Source organism: Belonocnema kinseyi, chromosome 2 (genome assembly GCF_010883055.1).
Source record: "Belonocnema kinseyi isolate 2016_QV_RU_SX_M_011 chromosome 2, B_treatae_v1, whole genome shotgun sequence".
In the NCBI taxonomy this organism is placed as follows: Eukaryota; Metazoa; Arthropoda; class Insecta; order Hymenoptera; family Cynipidae; genus Belonocnema; species Belonocnema kinseyi.
The window spans coordinates 84,923,326-84,938,431 of NC_046658.1; the positions used below are offsets into that span (position 1 = coordinate 84,923,326).

A 15,106-nucleotide genomic window follows, 5' to 3' on the forward strand; every position below is an offset into this window, starting at 1 on the left:
TGGCTCTTCTCACCCTCTTGTCGGCACTTTTTAAAGTGCCGAGCATGACGTTGCCCAATGCAAGCTGATGGTATAGCTTTGGGATCACGTATGTACGGAGAGAGAAAAGTCTTTGTTGTGGTTTTAGAGGGCCCCTTTTTAGGCTCTCTAAGTCGTTTGCTAGGATTTCACTTAAAGAGATTCTCTCTCTCCCAGCCCACGTGTATGTAATTCCCAAATACACCCATGAGTCCGTTCTGGATAGCATAGTCATAGTTACTCCCGCCGTTAATCAAGCGGTTAAGTTTTCTACTAAAAAAATGTTTCTACAAAAAATGGAATATTTAAATTTTCAGTTAAAGAAGTAAATTTGTAACTCAACTTATCAAACTTCGACACGAAAAAAATGTTTTAAACAGATATTTGCACGTTTCTACCAAAAGATTAGTTTTTTACCAAAAAGTATAAATTTTCAACATATAAAAAAACGAATTTTTAAAAAAGATTTATTTTGAAGAAATCACATGATTTTTCAACCAAACAAATAAATTTGCAACCAAAAAGATGAATTGGTCACTAAGAAGATTAATATATTCTAACACAGAAGACGAAATTTCAACAAAATATAGGCATTTTTCACCAAATAGCTAAATATTTAACTGAAAAAGATAAAATCTCAACCAAACATGGAATAATTAAATTTTCAATGAAAAAAATTGATTTTCATTGCAAAAAAATATATTTCCAAAAATAGTTCAATTAAACAAAAATTTTTGCAACTAAACTGATGAATCGTCAACCAAAAATCTGAATTATTTTACAAAGTTGTTCTACTATCAACTATGCGGTTAAATTTTCAACCAAAAAACCTGAATTCTAAAGAAAAAATGTAGAAGTGATATTTCAACAAAAAATTTGGATAATTTTAAACCATAAACAGTTAAAGTCAAACAAAAAGACGAATTTTCCAAAAGGAATTAAATCTTCTACCAAAACAGACCCTTTTTTAAACCAGACAGAGGAATTTCCAACAAAAATGTTGAATTTTCAACCAAAACCGATTTTTCAGTCAATAAAGAAAAAACCATCATACAAATGTTGAAATTTTTAAGCCAAAAATATGACTTTTCTATCAAAGTAATTGAATTGCCATCCCAAAAAGACGAGTTTTCAACAAGTTAAATGAATGTTCAACTAAAAGGGATACATTTTCAAGCAAAAATGTAATAGTAACATTTTCAGTTAAAAAAATTAATTTTCAACTAAAAAGCTAATTTTCAATAAAATAGTCTAATATCAAGCAAATCAATTGATTATTGACCAAAGTGATAAATCTTCAACAACAAAAAAATCATTTTTTAAACAAATAGTTGAATTTTTAACTCAAGAGATCAAATATTTACAACAACAAAAGACCAATTTTGGACAAAATACATGAATTAACTAGACAATCTAAATTTTAATCAAAAATAGGCTAAATAATTTTTGAAGTAAAACCATAAAGCTTGATTAAAAAACAAAGTATTTAATTAAATAATTAAATTTTTAACCACAGAAATGAATTTTTAATCAAAAAATGATGTTTCAGATAATGAAATTACTTTTCTAACTTTTATAAATCTTCAACCAAAAAAATTAATTTGGTACCAAAAAAGATTAGTTTCTAGCAAAAATATACATTTTTAACCAAAGAAATAAATTTTCAATCAAAAAGATAAATTAGTCACTACGAAGATATATTCGACCCCAATTGACGAATTTTCAGCAAAATGTAGTAAGTTTAAACTAAATAGTTGAATTTTCAATTGAAGTAGATACATTTTTAATTAAACGTGGAATAATTAAATCTTCAGTTACAAAAAAAAAATTGGGTTTGAAACAATAAATTGCCACAAAGTATTTCAATTTTGAATTTTCAACCAGAAAAGATGGCTTCTCAACGAAAAATGTAAAGGTGATATTTCAATGAAAAATATTTTTATTTTTAACTAAAAAAAAGTTCAGTTAAACAAAAAAGATAAAATTCCAACAAAAGAGTTGAATTTTCAACGAAAAAATTCTGACTTTTTAACAAAATCGTTGAATTCCCTATAAAATAAATGAACTTCAACTTCAGTTTATCGAAAGTTCCCTGACTTTCTGGAATTCCCTGGCCTGGAGAAACCCTTTAAATATTTGAACTACACAAAATCTGATATTATCAAAAAATAACAAATGATTTCATATGTAGGTTCAACAAGAAATATTCGATGTGGAGAAAAATATGGAGCTTATGCGAAAAGCTATTGCCGATAAAAGCTACGCAGTCAAAGTTGCTCATACCAGATTGGAGGCCAGAAGACATCGTCCTGAATTGGAATTGTGTCGCGATTATGCACACGTCAGGTATAGATACTTTTTATTTTTTCAAATGCATTTAATTTCAGTTAAATTGTTTTGAATTATTTGTAATTACTACTAAGAAAGAAGTTTTGTTTAATCTTAAATAAGAGTTACAAAATCCCTATTTCGAAATTCCCAGACTTTTCCCTGACCAATTTTTCATTTTTTTTTTTACTTTTATACATGTTTTTTTTTAGATATATAAATAACCTCGCACTTAGGAGATCAATATTTTTGATGCAAAACAAATGCTGTTTCTTAATTTTTTTAAGCCTTTTAATGAATTTTCAATAAAAGTTTTTAATTTTTAATGCAACAAGATATATTAAAAAATTGATATAATTAAATTTTCAGTTGAAAAAGTTAATCGTCAACTAAAAAACAGTAATTTTAAACGAAAAAGTACAATTTTCAACCAAAGAGATGAATATTTAATAATAAAAAAAATGAATACTCCACGAAAAGTGGAGTTGAATTTAAACAAAAAATACAAATTTACAACAAAATAGTTGAATTTTCAACAAAGAAAGATTTTTAAGTCAAGAGAGAACAAAAATTCGAATTTCCAAAACTGAAAAAAAGAATATCCCAAAAAATGTTGGAATTTCTAAACAAAAAAGATAAAGTTAAAAAGAAAACAGTTATATTCTACACAAAAAAAAAGAATTTTCAACAAAAGTTGCATTTCATCCAAAAAAGATTTTTAAGTAAAAGACAGAAAAATAATATTAATCATAGTTGTATAATTTTCAGATAAAAAGGCGAATCCTTTACAAATTAGTTGAATTTTTTAACAATTAGTGGACTGTTCTACCAAATAGATTTCTGAATACAAAAAAAAACTTCCTATCAATTTTGCTACTTTTCAGACTTAGAAGCCGAATTTTCAGCAAAAAAGTTTTGGCCAGGTCAAATTCGACAATTAAAGATGTTATCGGTTTTTCTCTTATAGCCTAAATACTTTGTCTCATACCATTATTTAAAGTTTTATTATTAAAATTAATTATGAATAAAAAATCATAAAACTAGGAATCATCAGGTAAAGAATCTTTTAACAAAGTAGTTATACTTTCAACTAAGTAGTTGAATTTTTAACGAGAAGTGATGACATTTCTAAAACACATACATTTTTTAAGGGAAAAAGACGAATTTTTCCAAAAAAGAGTTATATTTTCATCATGAAAGATTTTTCAGTCAATAAAGAAATAAAATTTCATGGAAAATTTTGAATTTTTGTACTCGAACGACGATTTTTCTACCAAAGGCGAATTCTTTAGAAATTAGTTCAGTTTTAAACAAATACTGGACTTCTATGCCCATCTTAAAGAATTTTTAACCCAAAAGAAGACTTTTGACCAAATTTTTCAATTGTAAAGCCTAGAAGCCTAACTTTCATTAAAACAGCTGAATTTTTACCAAAAAAAAGGTATTTGAATTAAAATATGAATATAAATTCTGGTGGAATGTGTTTTGGCCAGATAAAATTAATAATTAAACATGTTATCGGTTTTTTCTCTTCTGTCCTAAATTTTTCATCTCATATCAACAATGAAATTTGTATTATTAAAATAAATGATGAATAAAAAATCATAAAATGATTAATCATTAAACAAACAAATTTAACATATAATAAAAATTGATAATGCATGCATTTTTAAGTGGAAAAGATGAATTTTCAACGAAAAAAAAATATAATAAGTTTGTAAGATTTACTCATTATCAGAAAAGCTTCTTTTATAAATATAATTTAATTAAGATGTTGCATTTATTTAATTAATAGAATTTAAATATATGTTCATTCCCTAAGTTTATAAAATTTAAGTAATATAATATAATATATAGGTACCAGGTTCAATTTAATAAGAAATGCTTTAAATTTTTAAGATTTCAAGTCGAAATATTTTCAACAAAAGAGTTTAATTTTTAGCCAAAAGAGATGAATTTTCAATACAAAAATGAATTTTTAACAATGGAGTTGAGTTTTCAAGTTAAAAAGTTTTACGGCTCACAAAATAGTTGACTTTTAAATAAAATAAATAAATTTCTAACAAAATAGCTCAATATTAAACTAAATGCTCGAAGTTTCAAAGAAAAAAGATTAATCTTCGACCGAAAACAGTTGCATTTTCAACCAAATAGTTGAGTTTTCGAGACAAAAAGGCGATTTTTTTGAAAAAAAGTTGAATTTTCAACAAAAAAGTTTATGTTCAACCACGAAAGATGAATTTTCAATCAAAAAGGGTGACTTTTCTACCATAAGAGATGAATTTTCATAAAATTGTCAAGAAACTAATAGAGTTTTTAAGTAAAAGATGAATTTTCAACAAACAAAGAAAATTATTTACTTACTCGTTATTATCCAATTTTCTTTACTAAATCTAATTTCATTAAATTTCCGCGCATATTTGACCTACTGATTTAATATTCAAAACGAAATTGAATCTTTGAAAATCGAAGGTTCCGAAATTCTAGAAATTCAAATTGTTATTACACAATACAATTAAAATTTAAACTTAAAGCTTATCAAAAAAAAATTTCTAAAATTAAAAATTCAATTGCATTATTCTAAAAAAAACTTTCGAAAAAAAAATTAATTTGAAATGGGAAACACTTCTATTCCGGAACATGTAAACTTAAACGAATGAGAACTTAATTTAAAACTGAAAAAATCATAGTAACAAAAAATAGCGATAGTAAACCTTTTTATTCTCAAAACCTTTAAAATTGCAATTATTTGAATTAAATTTAAATCGCTTAACAATTAATAGTTTTAAATTTCTAATTATACTTTCTAAAATTCAACCAATTGAATTTTAAATGCAAAATTAAAAGGAATGAAAGGGCAAAATAAAAAAATGTAGCTTTCATCATGGAAAAACAGAACTCTAAAATTGTAACAATTTAAAATTACCGAAATCTTCAACTAAAATTAGAAGCATTTTTAACACTTAGATTAAAAATTAAAAATTGAAATGAAGAATACAAAACAACATTTCTATAAAATGATTTCATTTCTTGAAATTGTACAATTTTAAGCTTTTCAATTCGAAATTGCTTTATATTTACATTTAAACTGGTCAAATTCAAAAGTGACTATCAAGGCCTTTGATATGAAATTTTGAAATATTTAATAGCGAAATAGTCCTGAAATTTTGATTATTTGAATTTGAAATTCCAATATCGTGAAATTTAAAATTCGAAACCCCCCAAAATTATTCTAAAACTTAATTTAAGAAAAAAGCTTAGTTTCACGGCATCAAAGATTAAACTTTTATGAAATTATCAATTCAAAACTTATCATTTTAAATTAAATTTATAGAAATTTTAAAGATAATAAATTTATTTTTAATAAGTATCATATCATGTAGTATCAAGTGACATTTAAAACGACTGGATACATTTTTTGTACTAAAAGATATGATTTATGTCAAATAAAAAATCACTTTCGAATTGGAAACTTAAAAAAAATACAAAATGCGCTAATTATGAAATACACGAAATCTCCTGGTGTAATATTTCTCTTCCGGCTTTATCCCTGATTTTCTGACCTTCCAGAATTCCCTGATATGTATCAACCCTGCTCTAAAAACAAGCTTTTAATTAAAATCAAATATTCCAGTTTGCAAAAGGAAATCGAGGACATTAATCGTCAAGTGGAGCGAATGTACAAGGCATTAAAAGAAATAGAAAACCAGCATCAAAAGTTGTTACGCACTCGAAGTGCATTGGAACACGATCTTGCACTTAAGATTGACGCAATGTACATCGACAAAGAAAAAGTCGCTGGACTTAGACGTGCCTATCCAGTGAACGCTCTTTTTAGATTTTAAATTCGGATTCTAAATAAATTTTTATTAAAATTTGCGTACGACGAAGTAAATTAATTAATATGCAAATGAAAACTGGGTTGAAAGATTCAAAAATGTTAATTATTTTCTATTAAACTCTATTAATGTTTGAACATAGCGTAACTTAGATAGCGAATTATAATTTCATTGTACAATTCTATGAACTAGCCAAGTTCTTGCCAAGTATACTGTTGTCTAAATGCTTTTTAACATAACTTGGAACAGGAAGTTTGAGTCCTTCTTTTGCCTCAAAAAATGTGTAGGACAAGACAATTTCGTCCACAAACTCCATTCGAGGATCTTTTATGATGTCCGGATCGATGTAGAAAAATACTGGCATGTCAACCTATCATGAAAATAATATTATAAATAACTTGCAATATCACAGAGAATATTTAGTGGCAGGTAAAACGATAGAAATAGTTCTAGGATAAAACTTGTGTTTTATATATTTAAATTTTGTAATTAAATTCCTTGAAATTATTAAATTTGTTCTTCCTTAAAATTACTGATTCTATTGGAAATGGTTAAACTGCGCTACGCCACATGGTGACAAAAATCCGAACTAGAAAAAAAAACGATCTTATGAAAAAATGCGAAACCGAGAATATTTTTAAAATTCTCTGATTTTTCCTTGAATAATTTTTTATTTTTAATGATCAATATTCAAATAATAGCATTTTATTCTTGTAATACTTTTAACGCAGAATATTTTATAAACGGAATAAAACAGTACTTCATATACAAATTAAAAATGTTCAGATTTATTAATTCATTTAAAAAAGTATTTTCTATCATAAAAGATTGTTTTTTGAAAAATCATTGAATTCTTAACATACTAGTTAAATATTCAACCTAAAAAGACAAATTCCCAACGGAAAAGTGTCATTATTTATATTTCAATTAAAAAATAATGAAATTTATACAACAACAAAAAAAGAATTCTAAATATGACAACAAAAAATTTATTTTCTTCGAAACTGATGTATTTTTACCCAACAAAAATGAAATTTCAAACTGAAAAATTTTTTTTATCAAAAAATGCGAATTTTCAATTAAAAAAGATCAATCTTAAAAAAATGGTAGTTACATTTTTTGTTAAAAAATGAATTTTGCACCAAAAAAACAGTATAATCCACTAAATAGTTAAATTTTCAACCAAAGAAAATAAAATTTCAATGAAAAAAATAAATATTTAACAATGTAGTTACATTTTTCACACAAGTAAGTAGTTGAATTTTTAATTAAAAAAGATTAAATTTCAACAAAATAATTAAACTTTCAACCGAACAGAAGAATTTTCAACTAAAAATATAAATCTTTGGCAAAAAAGGTGATTTGTTAACAATTTGATTCAACAAAATGTTTCAAACAAATTAGTTGAATATTCAAGCAAAGAAGAATGATTTTTAACCAAAAAGTTGCATTTTAATTTACAAAAATTAAATTTCTTCTGAAACAGATCAAGTTTTAAATCAAAAAGATGAATTTTCAAAAAAATAGTTAAATTTTCTGTTGAAAGATATTTCAGTCGAGTTTTCACGATCAAAATATGAAATTTTAAAAAGGAAATAAGTGTCTATAAAAAAAAATTAATTTTCCATCAACGAAGACGAATTTTCAACCAAACAGAATGACTTTTTAACTAAATTGTTGAATTCTCTATTAAATACTTGCATCTTTATCAAGAAAAGATTAAATTTCTCTTCAAGCAGAAGTTTTTAAATTTCGAAAACAAAAAGTTGAGCTTTCATTCAAAAAAGATTCCAGTTGATTTTGCAAGATGAAAAATGGATTTTTAAACAAAGAAATAAACTTTTTTCCGACCAAAAAGGATGGACTTTTAACAAATTGTTGAATTTTCAAATAAACAGTTGAATTTTTATCCAATAAAGATAACATTTTTGCCAGAGCATGTAAATTTTTAAATAAAAAAGACAAACTTTCAAAAAAAAGAGTTGATTTTTCAATCGAAAAGTTATGGTTTTATTGAAGAATAATTCCCAAAGAAGATTTCAGTTCACTTTCTAACACCAAATATCCAAAATAAGAACTGTAAACATTTTGTAACTAAAATGGATCTATTTTTCAGAAAATTATACAATTTCAACTCCTTCCTAATAAAATTGTCTATTTAAAAACAATTTTCGTCTGAAATTTTTGAATTTGGAACGGTTTTAATTAGAAATAATACAGTTTTAATTGCGTTGAATTTTAAATGATCGAATTTTTAGAATTTTATTTGGAAAATATTTCATTTTTAACGTTTCGTACTTGTCCTATTTTCGAAATTTTATTTTTATCTTAAATCATTGAAATTCGCGAAATTCTACAAAAAAAAAAAACAATTATTGTTCTATTTATTGTGATTTTCAACAGATTATAAAATTAAATGGACTTAGTTTGAAGCAAAAATGAACAAGTAATTTTTTATTATATTATACATAAAATATTTACTATTTAAAAATCTGCTCTAAAATATAGGTTAGAATTCGTATTTAAATTACAATCGTCTATTATTCGCATTCTTTGCATAATTTGGACAAAATTTTTCGCTACATACATTAATTAAAGTTTATTTAAGCTTGCAATACATTGAAACTCACATGAAATAATTGTATTTTTTATTTGTTTGTTAAAAAACATTTTTGACAAAAATGTGCTTTTTTCTTCACTCTATAAGATTGAAATTCTATCTAAAACGAGTTGTTATTTATGAAGATTTGTTTTTAGTACTTAATCATTGTGTTAAACTTCAAAAAAAAACAATCGTAAAAACACTTTTATGCCAAAATTAAAATACATCTTCAAAATTGTACCTACTCTTTCTAGTTCCAGTTTTCAGCACCAGGTGGCGAAATGGTAGACCACCATTCCCGATTGGGAATGGTTAAACTGCGATACGCCAACTGGTGACAAAATTGCGAACTAGCAAGAATTGGCACGATTTTTAAGAGGCATTTTAATTTGTGTATAAAAGTGTTTTAACTATTTTTTTCTGAAGTTTAAAGTATTTATTGGATAATAAGATTAAGGCTTTATCTGAAACAAATTGTTTTAGATGGAATTTACATATTATACAGTGAAAACCTACACTTTTTGACCGAAATATTTTTCTAACAAAAAAAAAAACAATTATTTTTTTCTTGATTGTGATTTTCAAAAGATTATAAACTTAAATGGACTTATTTCGAAGAAAAATAAACTCAAAGTAAATTTTTATGAATGTAACATGAAATATTTACTATTTAAAAATCTGATCTAAAAGTTAGGTTAGAATTTTTACTTAAATTCCAGTCGTCTATTATTCGTATTATTGGCATAATATGGATTTAATTTGTTGTTACATACATTATTTAAGCTTACAATACACTAAAACTCACATAAAATAATGAAATAATTATATTTTTTTAAAAACCTATTTCACAAAACTGTGTTTTTGCATTGTATAAGATGAAAATTCTATTTAAAACTATTAGTTTTTGATGAATATTTGTTTTTAGTATTCAATCGTTTTTGTATACCTCACAAAACAATCGTAAAAAGACATTTATGCAAAAATTAAAATAAATGTTTAAAATTGTACCTATTCTTTCTAGTTCCATTTTTCGGCACCATGTGGCGAAATGGTAGACCACCATTTCCAATGCTAATTTGAATTTTGTCTTCTTTAATCAAGGTGGCCACTTTCATCGCCGGAAAAAATTTACGATTTTTAAACATTTTATGATGATTTTTTTTACCAAAAAGGGTGTATATTTACTAAAACAAATTAATATATAGGCATCATATTCAATTCAATATGAAATGATTTATATTCATAAGATTTCAAGTTGAAATATTTTTAACAAAAGAGTAGAACTTTCAACCAAAAAAGATGAATTTTCAATCCATAGAAGAATTTTTTACAAAAAGGTGAGTTTTCAAGTTAAGAAGTTTAATGATTCACAAAATATTTGGCTCTTTAATCAAATAAATAAATTTAAAAAATAAAAAATTGAAGAATATTCAACTGAATGATCGAATTTTCATACAAAAAAAGATTCAACTTGGACCAAAAACAGTTGTATTTTCAAACCAAAAAAGCGAATTTTTTAGAAGACAGTTGCATTTTCAACCACAAATGATGAATTTTTAACCGAGAAGGATGACTTTTCTACCATAACGGATAAATTTTTAATACAAAAAGACTAATGTTTAATAAAATACTTCAATTTTTAAACAAAAGCGATGCATTTTTCACAAAATTGTTAGAATTTTCAACCAAATAGTTGAATTTTCAAACCAAAATATGATGGTTCTAGAAAAAATTTGAATTATCAACTTGAAATTGTGAATTTTAAACAAAAAACGTCATTTTCAATCAACAAAAATGATTTTTGAACCAAATAACTGAATTTTCATTCATAAAAAAAATTTTAATCAAACAATTGCATTTACAATCAAATCGTTGAACGTTCAATAAAAAGAGATACATTTTCAACAAAATAGTTAGATTTTCAACCCAAAAAGACGATTGCTCAGAAGACATTTGAATTGACAACATAAAAAAATGAATTTTTAACAGATAAATATTAATTTTCAACCAAATATTTGCATTTGAATAAATGTATTTTTCAACCAAATATTTGTAATTACAGCAAAATGTTTAAACTTTCAATCAAAAGAGTCGAATTATCAAAAAATATATAAATTTTTAACTAAATTGATGAAGTTTTAATACAAAAAGACAATTTTTTTAGATTTTTTCAAGAAGAAGATTAATTTTCCATCAAACAGTTGCATTTACAATAAAACTGTAGAACACAGTTGAATTTTCAACAAAAAGTTAATTTTTTAATGAAAATGCTGACTTTTCTACCACAAAAAGGCGAATTTCAATCCAAAGGAACGAATTTTCTTTAAAAAAAGACGAATGTTCAACAAAAAGCTTGAATTTTTTAACAAAAAAGAGTTCTTAACAAAATATTGGAATTAAAAAAAAAAGTTGAATTTTAAAACTGAAAAGATCATTTTTCGTAAAAGACAGTTAAATTACAAGCATGAAAAGATGAAATTTCAAACAAAAAAATAATGTTTAACCAATAATCAATTTGCAAGCAAATAGTTTTCATTTTCAATGAAAAGACATATTTTTTCAGCGAAATAATTAAATTTTTAATCAAATATTGAATCTTCAGCCAAAAAGTTGAATTTTGTAGAATACACTGAAATTTTTAAGAAAAATTTAATTTTGAACGAAAAAAAGGTGAATTTGTAACAGCAAAAAAAAAGACTTCTACCATAAAAGATGAATTTTTCTATCCAATCAAAAAAACTTTCTGCCAAATAGTTGAACTTTCAATGATAAAGAGTTGGATCTTCCCATTTGGTTTAATTAATTCAGTTCGCATGTAAGCGAAAAAAACGAAAAAATGGAAGTTTCTTGAAAAACGGGGGGAAAACGTCAAAAAAGGAGATGAGAGGGGAATAGGGGAAAGATTGTGCAATCTGTTACTAAAATTTAATATTGGATTTTCTAATTCGATACATATTTTTTCATATATTTTTTACCGTTAATGACTTTTGATTATAGGCTGCTGTTTAAATAAAAACTGAACATTATTTGCGATAAATTTTAAGGTTTTTTTTTTGCAAAGAAAATTAAACAAATTTCCCGGTCCATACAAAATATCCCGGATTTTCCGATCTAGTGGCAACCATGTTAATATTATTAAACTATTTACATGCAAGAAGATCTGAAGATTCCAATTCACGAAATTTTTCATTAAATCATTTCTGACATAAAAATAGTGCAAAAACAGTGTTTTAAATATTCAAAGTAATAATTACGTTCAATATAAAGAACTTTTATCATGCAATTACTCTATTATAAAAGAGACTCATATGAAATGAATATTTTTATTAATTGGGAATGGTGGTCTACCATTTCGCCACCTGATGCCCAAAACTGAAACTAGAAAAAGTAGGTACAATTTTAAATTTGTAGATTAATTTTTGCATAGAAGTGTAAGTTTCAATGAATTTAAATTTAAATAAACCTGAATTAATGTATGTAGCGACAAATTTTATCCAGATTATGCGAAGAATACGAATAATAGACGATTTAGGGTGGCCGTTTTAATCCAAGAAAAAATTCCCCGTCTTTTTCCCGTTCGCAAACATTTTTCACGGTCAATTAAATTTAAAAAATCGAACTCTAAAGCTGACAATTTTTCCATTTAAATTAATGAAAACTGAGTTGCAAATGAAAGCACCCAAATTGGAACTCTTGAATTTCAAACGCAGGTCAAATGCAGTTAAGCTGCAAAATAATTTTTTCAACTTTTATCAATTGTACAGTTCAAAGATTCAGATTCAGTTCTAAAAATATTATTCCACGTTATCTTTTTCATAGCTCTAAAGTCTAAATTGAAGAATCAATCAATGAATTTGAAAATTTTCAAAATTATATCATTTAAAGCAATTTTAAGCCAGAAACATTAACAATTGAACGATTACATTTTTTTATAAACTGAACACTTCTTAAATTAAAAGTTAAATTATTTATATTTTAAACAGTTAAAAAATCCTTAAAATGCTTCAAAATTTTATTTGAAAATGTTGAAACATCTGCATGTTGTTTACATTATTTTTTTCAATGTTTAAATGATTTTTTTAATTTTTCAGAACTTTAAACATCCTTTAAAATGAATCCAATTTTTTCGGAAGTTCTTTTTCAATTCTGCCAAATTAAACAAATTTCCTTAAAATCTTTCTAAATCTTTTTGAATAAGCTCTTAAAATTATCTTTTAAAAATAAAAATCATTATTAATTTTTATAGGAAATGCTTTTTAATCTTCTGAAATCATTCCAAATTCTTTGAAATCTTTTAAATTTTTGGTTCGAAATGTGTCATAATCTACATTTTGGCGGTAGACGTGAACACTTTGTTTAAATTATTTCAAATAATTTCAAATTATAATTTGAATTTGAATTTTTTCAAAACTTCTAAATATTTCTTCGACTTCCTTGAATTTTTTAAAGAATAATATGTGTTATTTATATATCGAAGTTCAACAATTTTACTTACAATTTTTTTTAATGGAACAATTAAACAGTAACGTTCAAAATTTAATTTTTAATATTTAACTATAATTACAGATTTTAAGTAAACAGTAAGATATTTCTAAATATTAAGTCATTCTTATTTTTCTTACTTAAAAAATTTCAAATTGAATGGTTTAAAAATGAAATATTTTAGACTGAAATAATATTTGAAATTTAATAAAAGTCTTTGTTTATGAATATATTATTTTAAAGTTATTTTAAAATTGGAAATAGTTTATAAAGTTTCAATCGGGCGTTTACATTTGTTTAACTAATAAGACTTTCCAATTGAAATAGTTTACAGAATTTTTAACGTTAGAAGCTGGAAATTTTAAAATTGCGAACTGATTTCGAATCGTCTTGTAAAATTAATTATTATTCACTTTTTAAATCTTAAAGAACAGTTTAGTTTTAAAATCATTATTAATTTATATTCACAGTTGCTCAACTGAAAATGTATTTTTAAAAAAGATGGAAATCACAGTTGGACAGATATCTCTGTAAAAAAATATGTTTCTTCACCTTATAAGATCTAAATTCTATCTAAACCCCTTTGTTTCCGATAAAGACTTATTTTTAGTATCCAATAAATACTTTAGACTGCACAACAAAAATCGTTAAAACACTTTTATAAAAAAATTAATATACAGCTTTAAAATCAACAGGTAGCGTATCGCAGTTTAACCATTCCCAATAGCGGTAAGAATATTTCTAGATAAAATATAATTTTTTTTTTCATAAAATCTCGCATAAGCTGGAACACTTATTCTTCAACTTTTAACTTTTTAGGTCAAATATCATATCGTTGGAATCGTTATAATTCGCAGATTTCAAATATCATATTCACAAAATAGCAAGTGCGATATTTAAAAATGTTATGTTCCGCAGTTTAGTGCTCATTAGGCACAAAAGATTCCTGCTGACGAGGCTATAAAAATTTTAAGGCGAAAAGTAATTAATAATTTAGAACTCACTTGTTCATGCGGATTCAGTTGCTGCTCTTCAAAACAAAAGCACTGAATCTTATTAAAATATTGACCAGCTTCAAAGGGAACTACGTTGTAGGTCGAGACACCTGTGACAGGTTCGTCAGTTGGATTTGTGGCTGTGTAAAAAGCCAAAGCTGTTTCTCCTGGAACAACTTTTATTAAATTCTGCTGGGGTTTAAAGTTCCACCTCATTGTCGCTCCTGTATCGGCATTGAAACGAATTTTTAGTTCCCTATCCCTTATCGGTTTCAATTTCTCTACTTTATCATCATCTTCTCCTACGATTCCAACAGTTCCGCCGAAACTGTATGCCTGTGACATAATTTTATTTGTGCAGATAAAAGGATAATTTAATAGGGATAACAGATAAAAAAGGGATAAAAAAGGGGAAAAATTAAACATTAATTTTTATATTTAGAAAAGAAGAAACAATCTTTTATAAAAAAAAATTGGATAGTTTTGAATAGCTACACGATTTTTTACTGATTCCTGGTATTGAAGAATTTGTATTTTTCAATTGGATATGCTTAGATAATTGAAAATCCATTCAGGGCGAAATAAAAAAGCCCTAGGAAACATACAAATTGTTAAGTAAACCATTTTTACATGTTTCAAATCATTTTCATAATCAAGAATATTTTCTACCCTAAATTCCCGTAATTAATAATTAAATCGTGATAGTTACAAGTATAATTAAATATTTTTACTCTAGAATTGTTACTTATTCCTTACTATAATTCATATTTTGAATTTTAATTGGAAAAAACACTTTGCAATGTTAAAAAACCTTGAATAAAAAATAGTCCAAGATTATTCCC

At 25.0% G+C, this 15,106-nt stretch overlaps 2 protein-coding genes across 2 annotated transcripts in view; one reads left to right on the forward strand and one right to left on the reverse strand.

The window, feature by feature from the left end:
- LOC117167012 (tektin-3-like) overlaps window positions 1–6,204 on the forward strand; it is a 21,611-nt gene extending 15,407 nt beyond the window's left edge. The window contains exons 8-9 of the mRNA XM_033351559.1: window positions 2,210–2,364; window positions 5,981–6,204. Coding sequence (XP_033207450.1) covers window positions 2,210–2,364; window positions 5,981–6,191 — 366 coding nt within the window. The 3' untranslated portion in view covers window positions 6,192–6,204. The remainder of the gene's footprint in view (window positions 1–2,209; window positions 2,365–5,980) is intronic.
- Window positions 6,205–6,271: 67 nt separating this feature from the next.
- The window catches only part of LOC117167014 (cytochrome c oxidase assembly protein COX11, mitochondrial), a 12,076-nt gene continuing 3,241 nt past the window's right edge, over window positions 6,272–15,106 (reverse strand). Inside the window, exons 2-3 of the mRNA XM_033351563.1 lie at window positions 14,274–14,600; window positions 6,272–6,555 (exon numbers count right to left, since the gene is read on the reverse strand). Coding sequence (XP_033207454.1) covers window positions 6,367–6,555; window positions 14,274–14,600 — 516 coding nt within the window. The 3' untranslated portion in view covers window positions 6,272–6,366. The remainder of the gene's footprint in view (window positions 6,556–14,273; window positions 14,601–15,106) is intronic.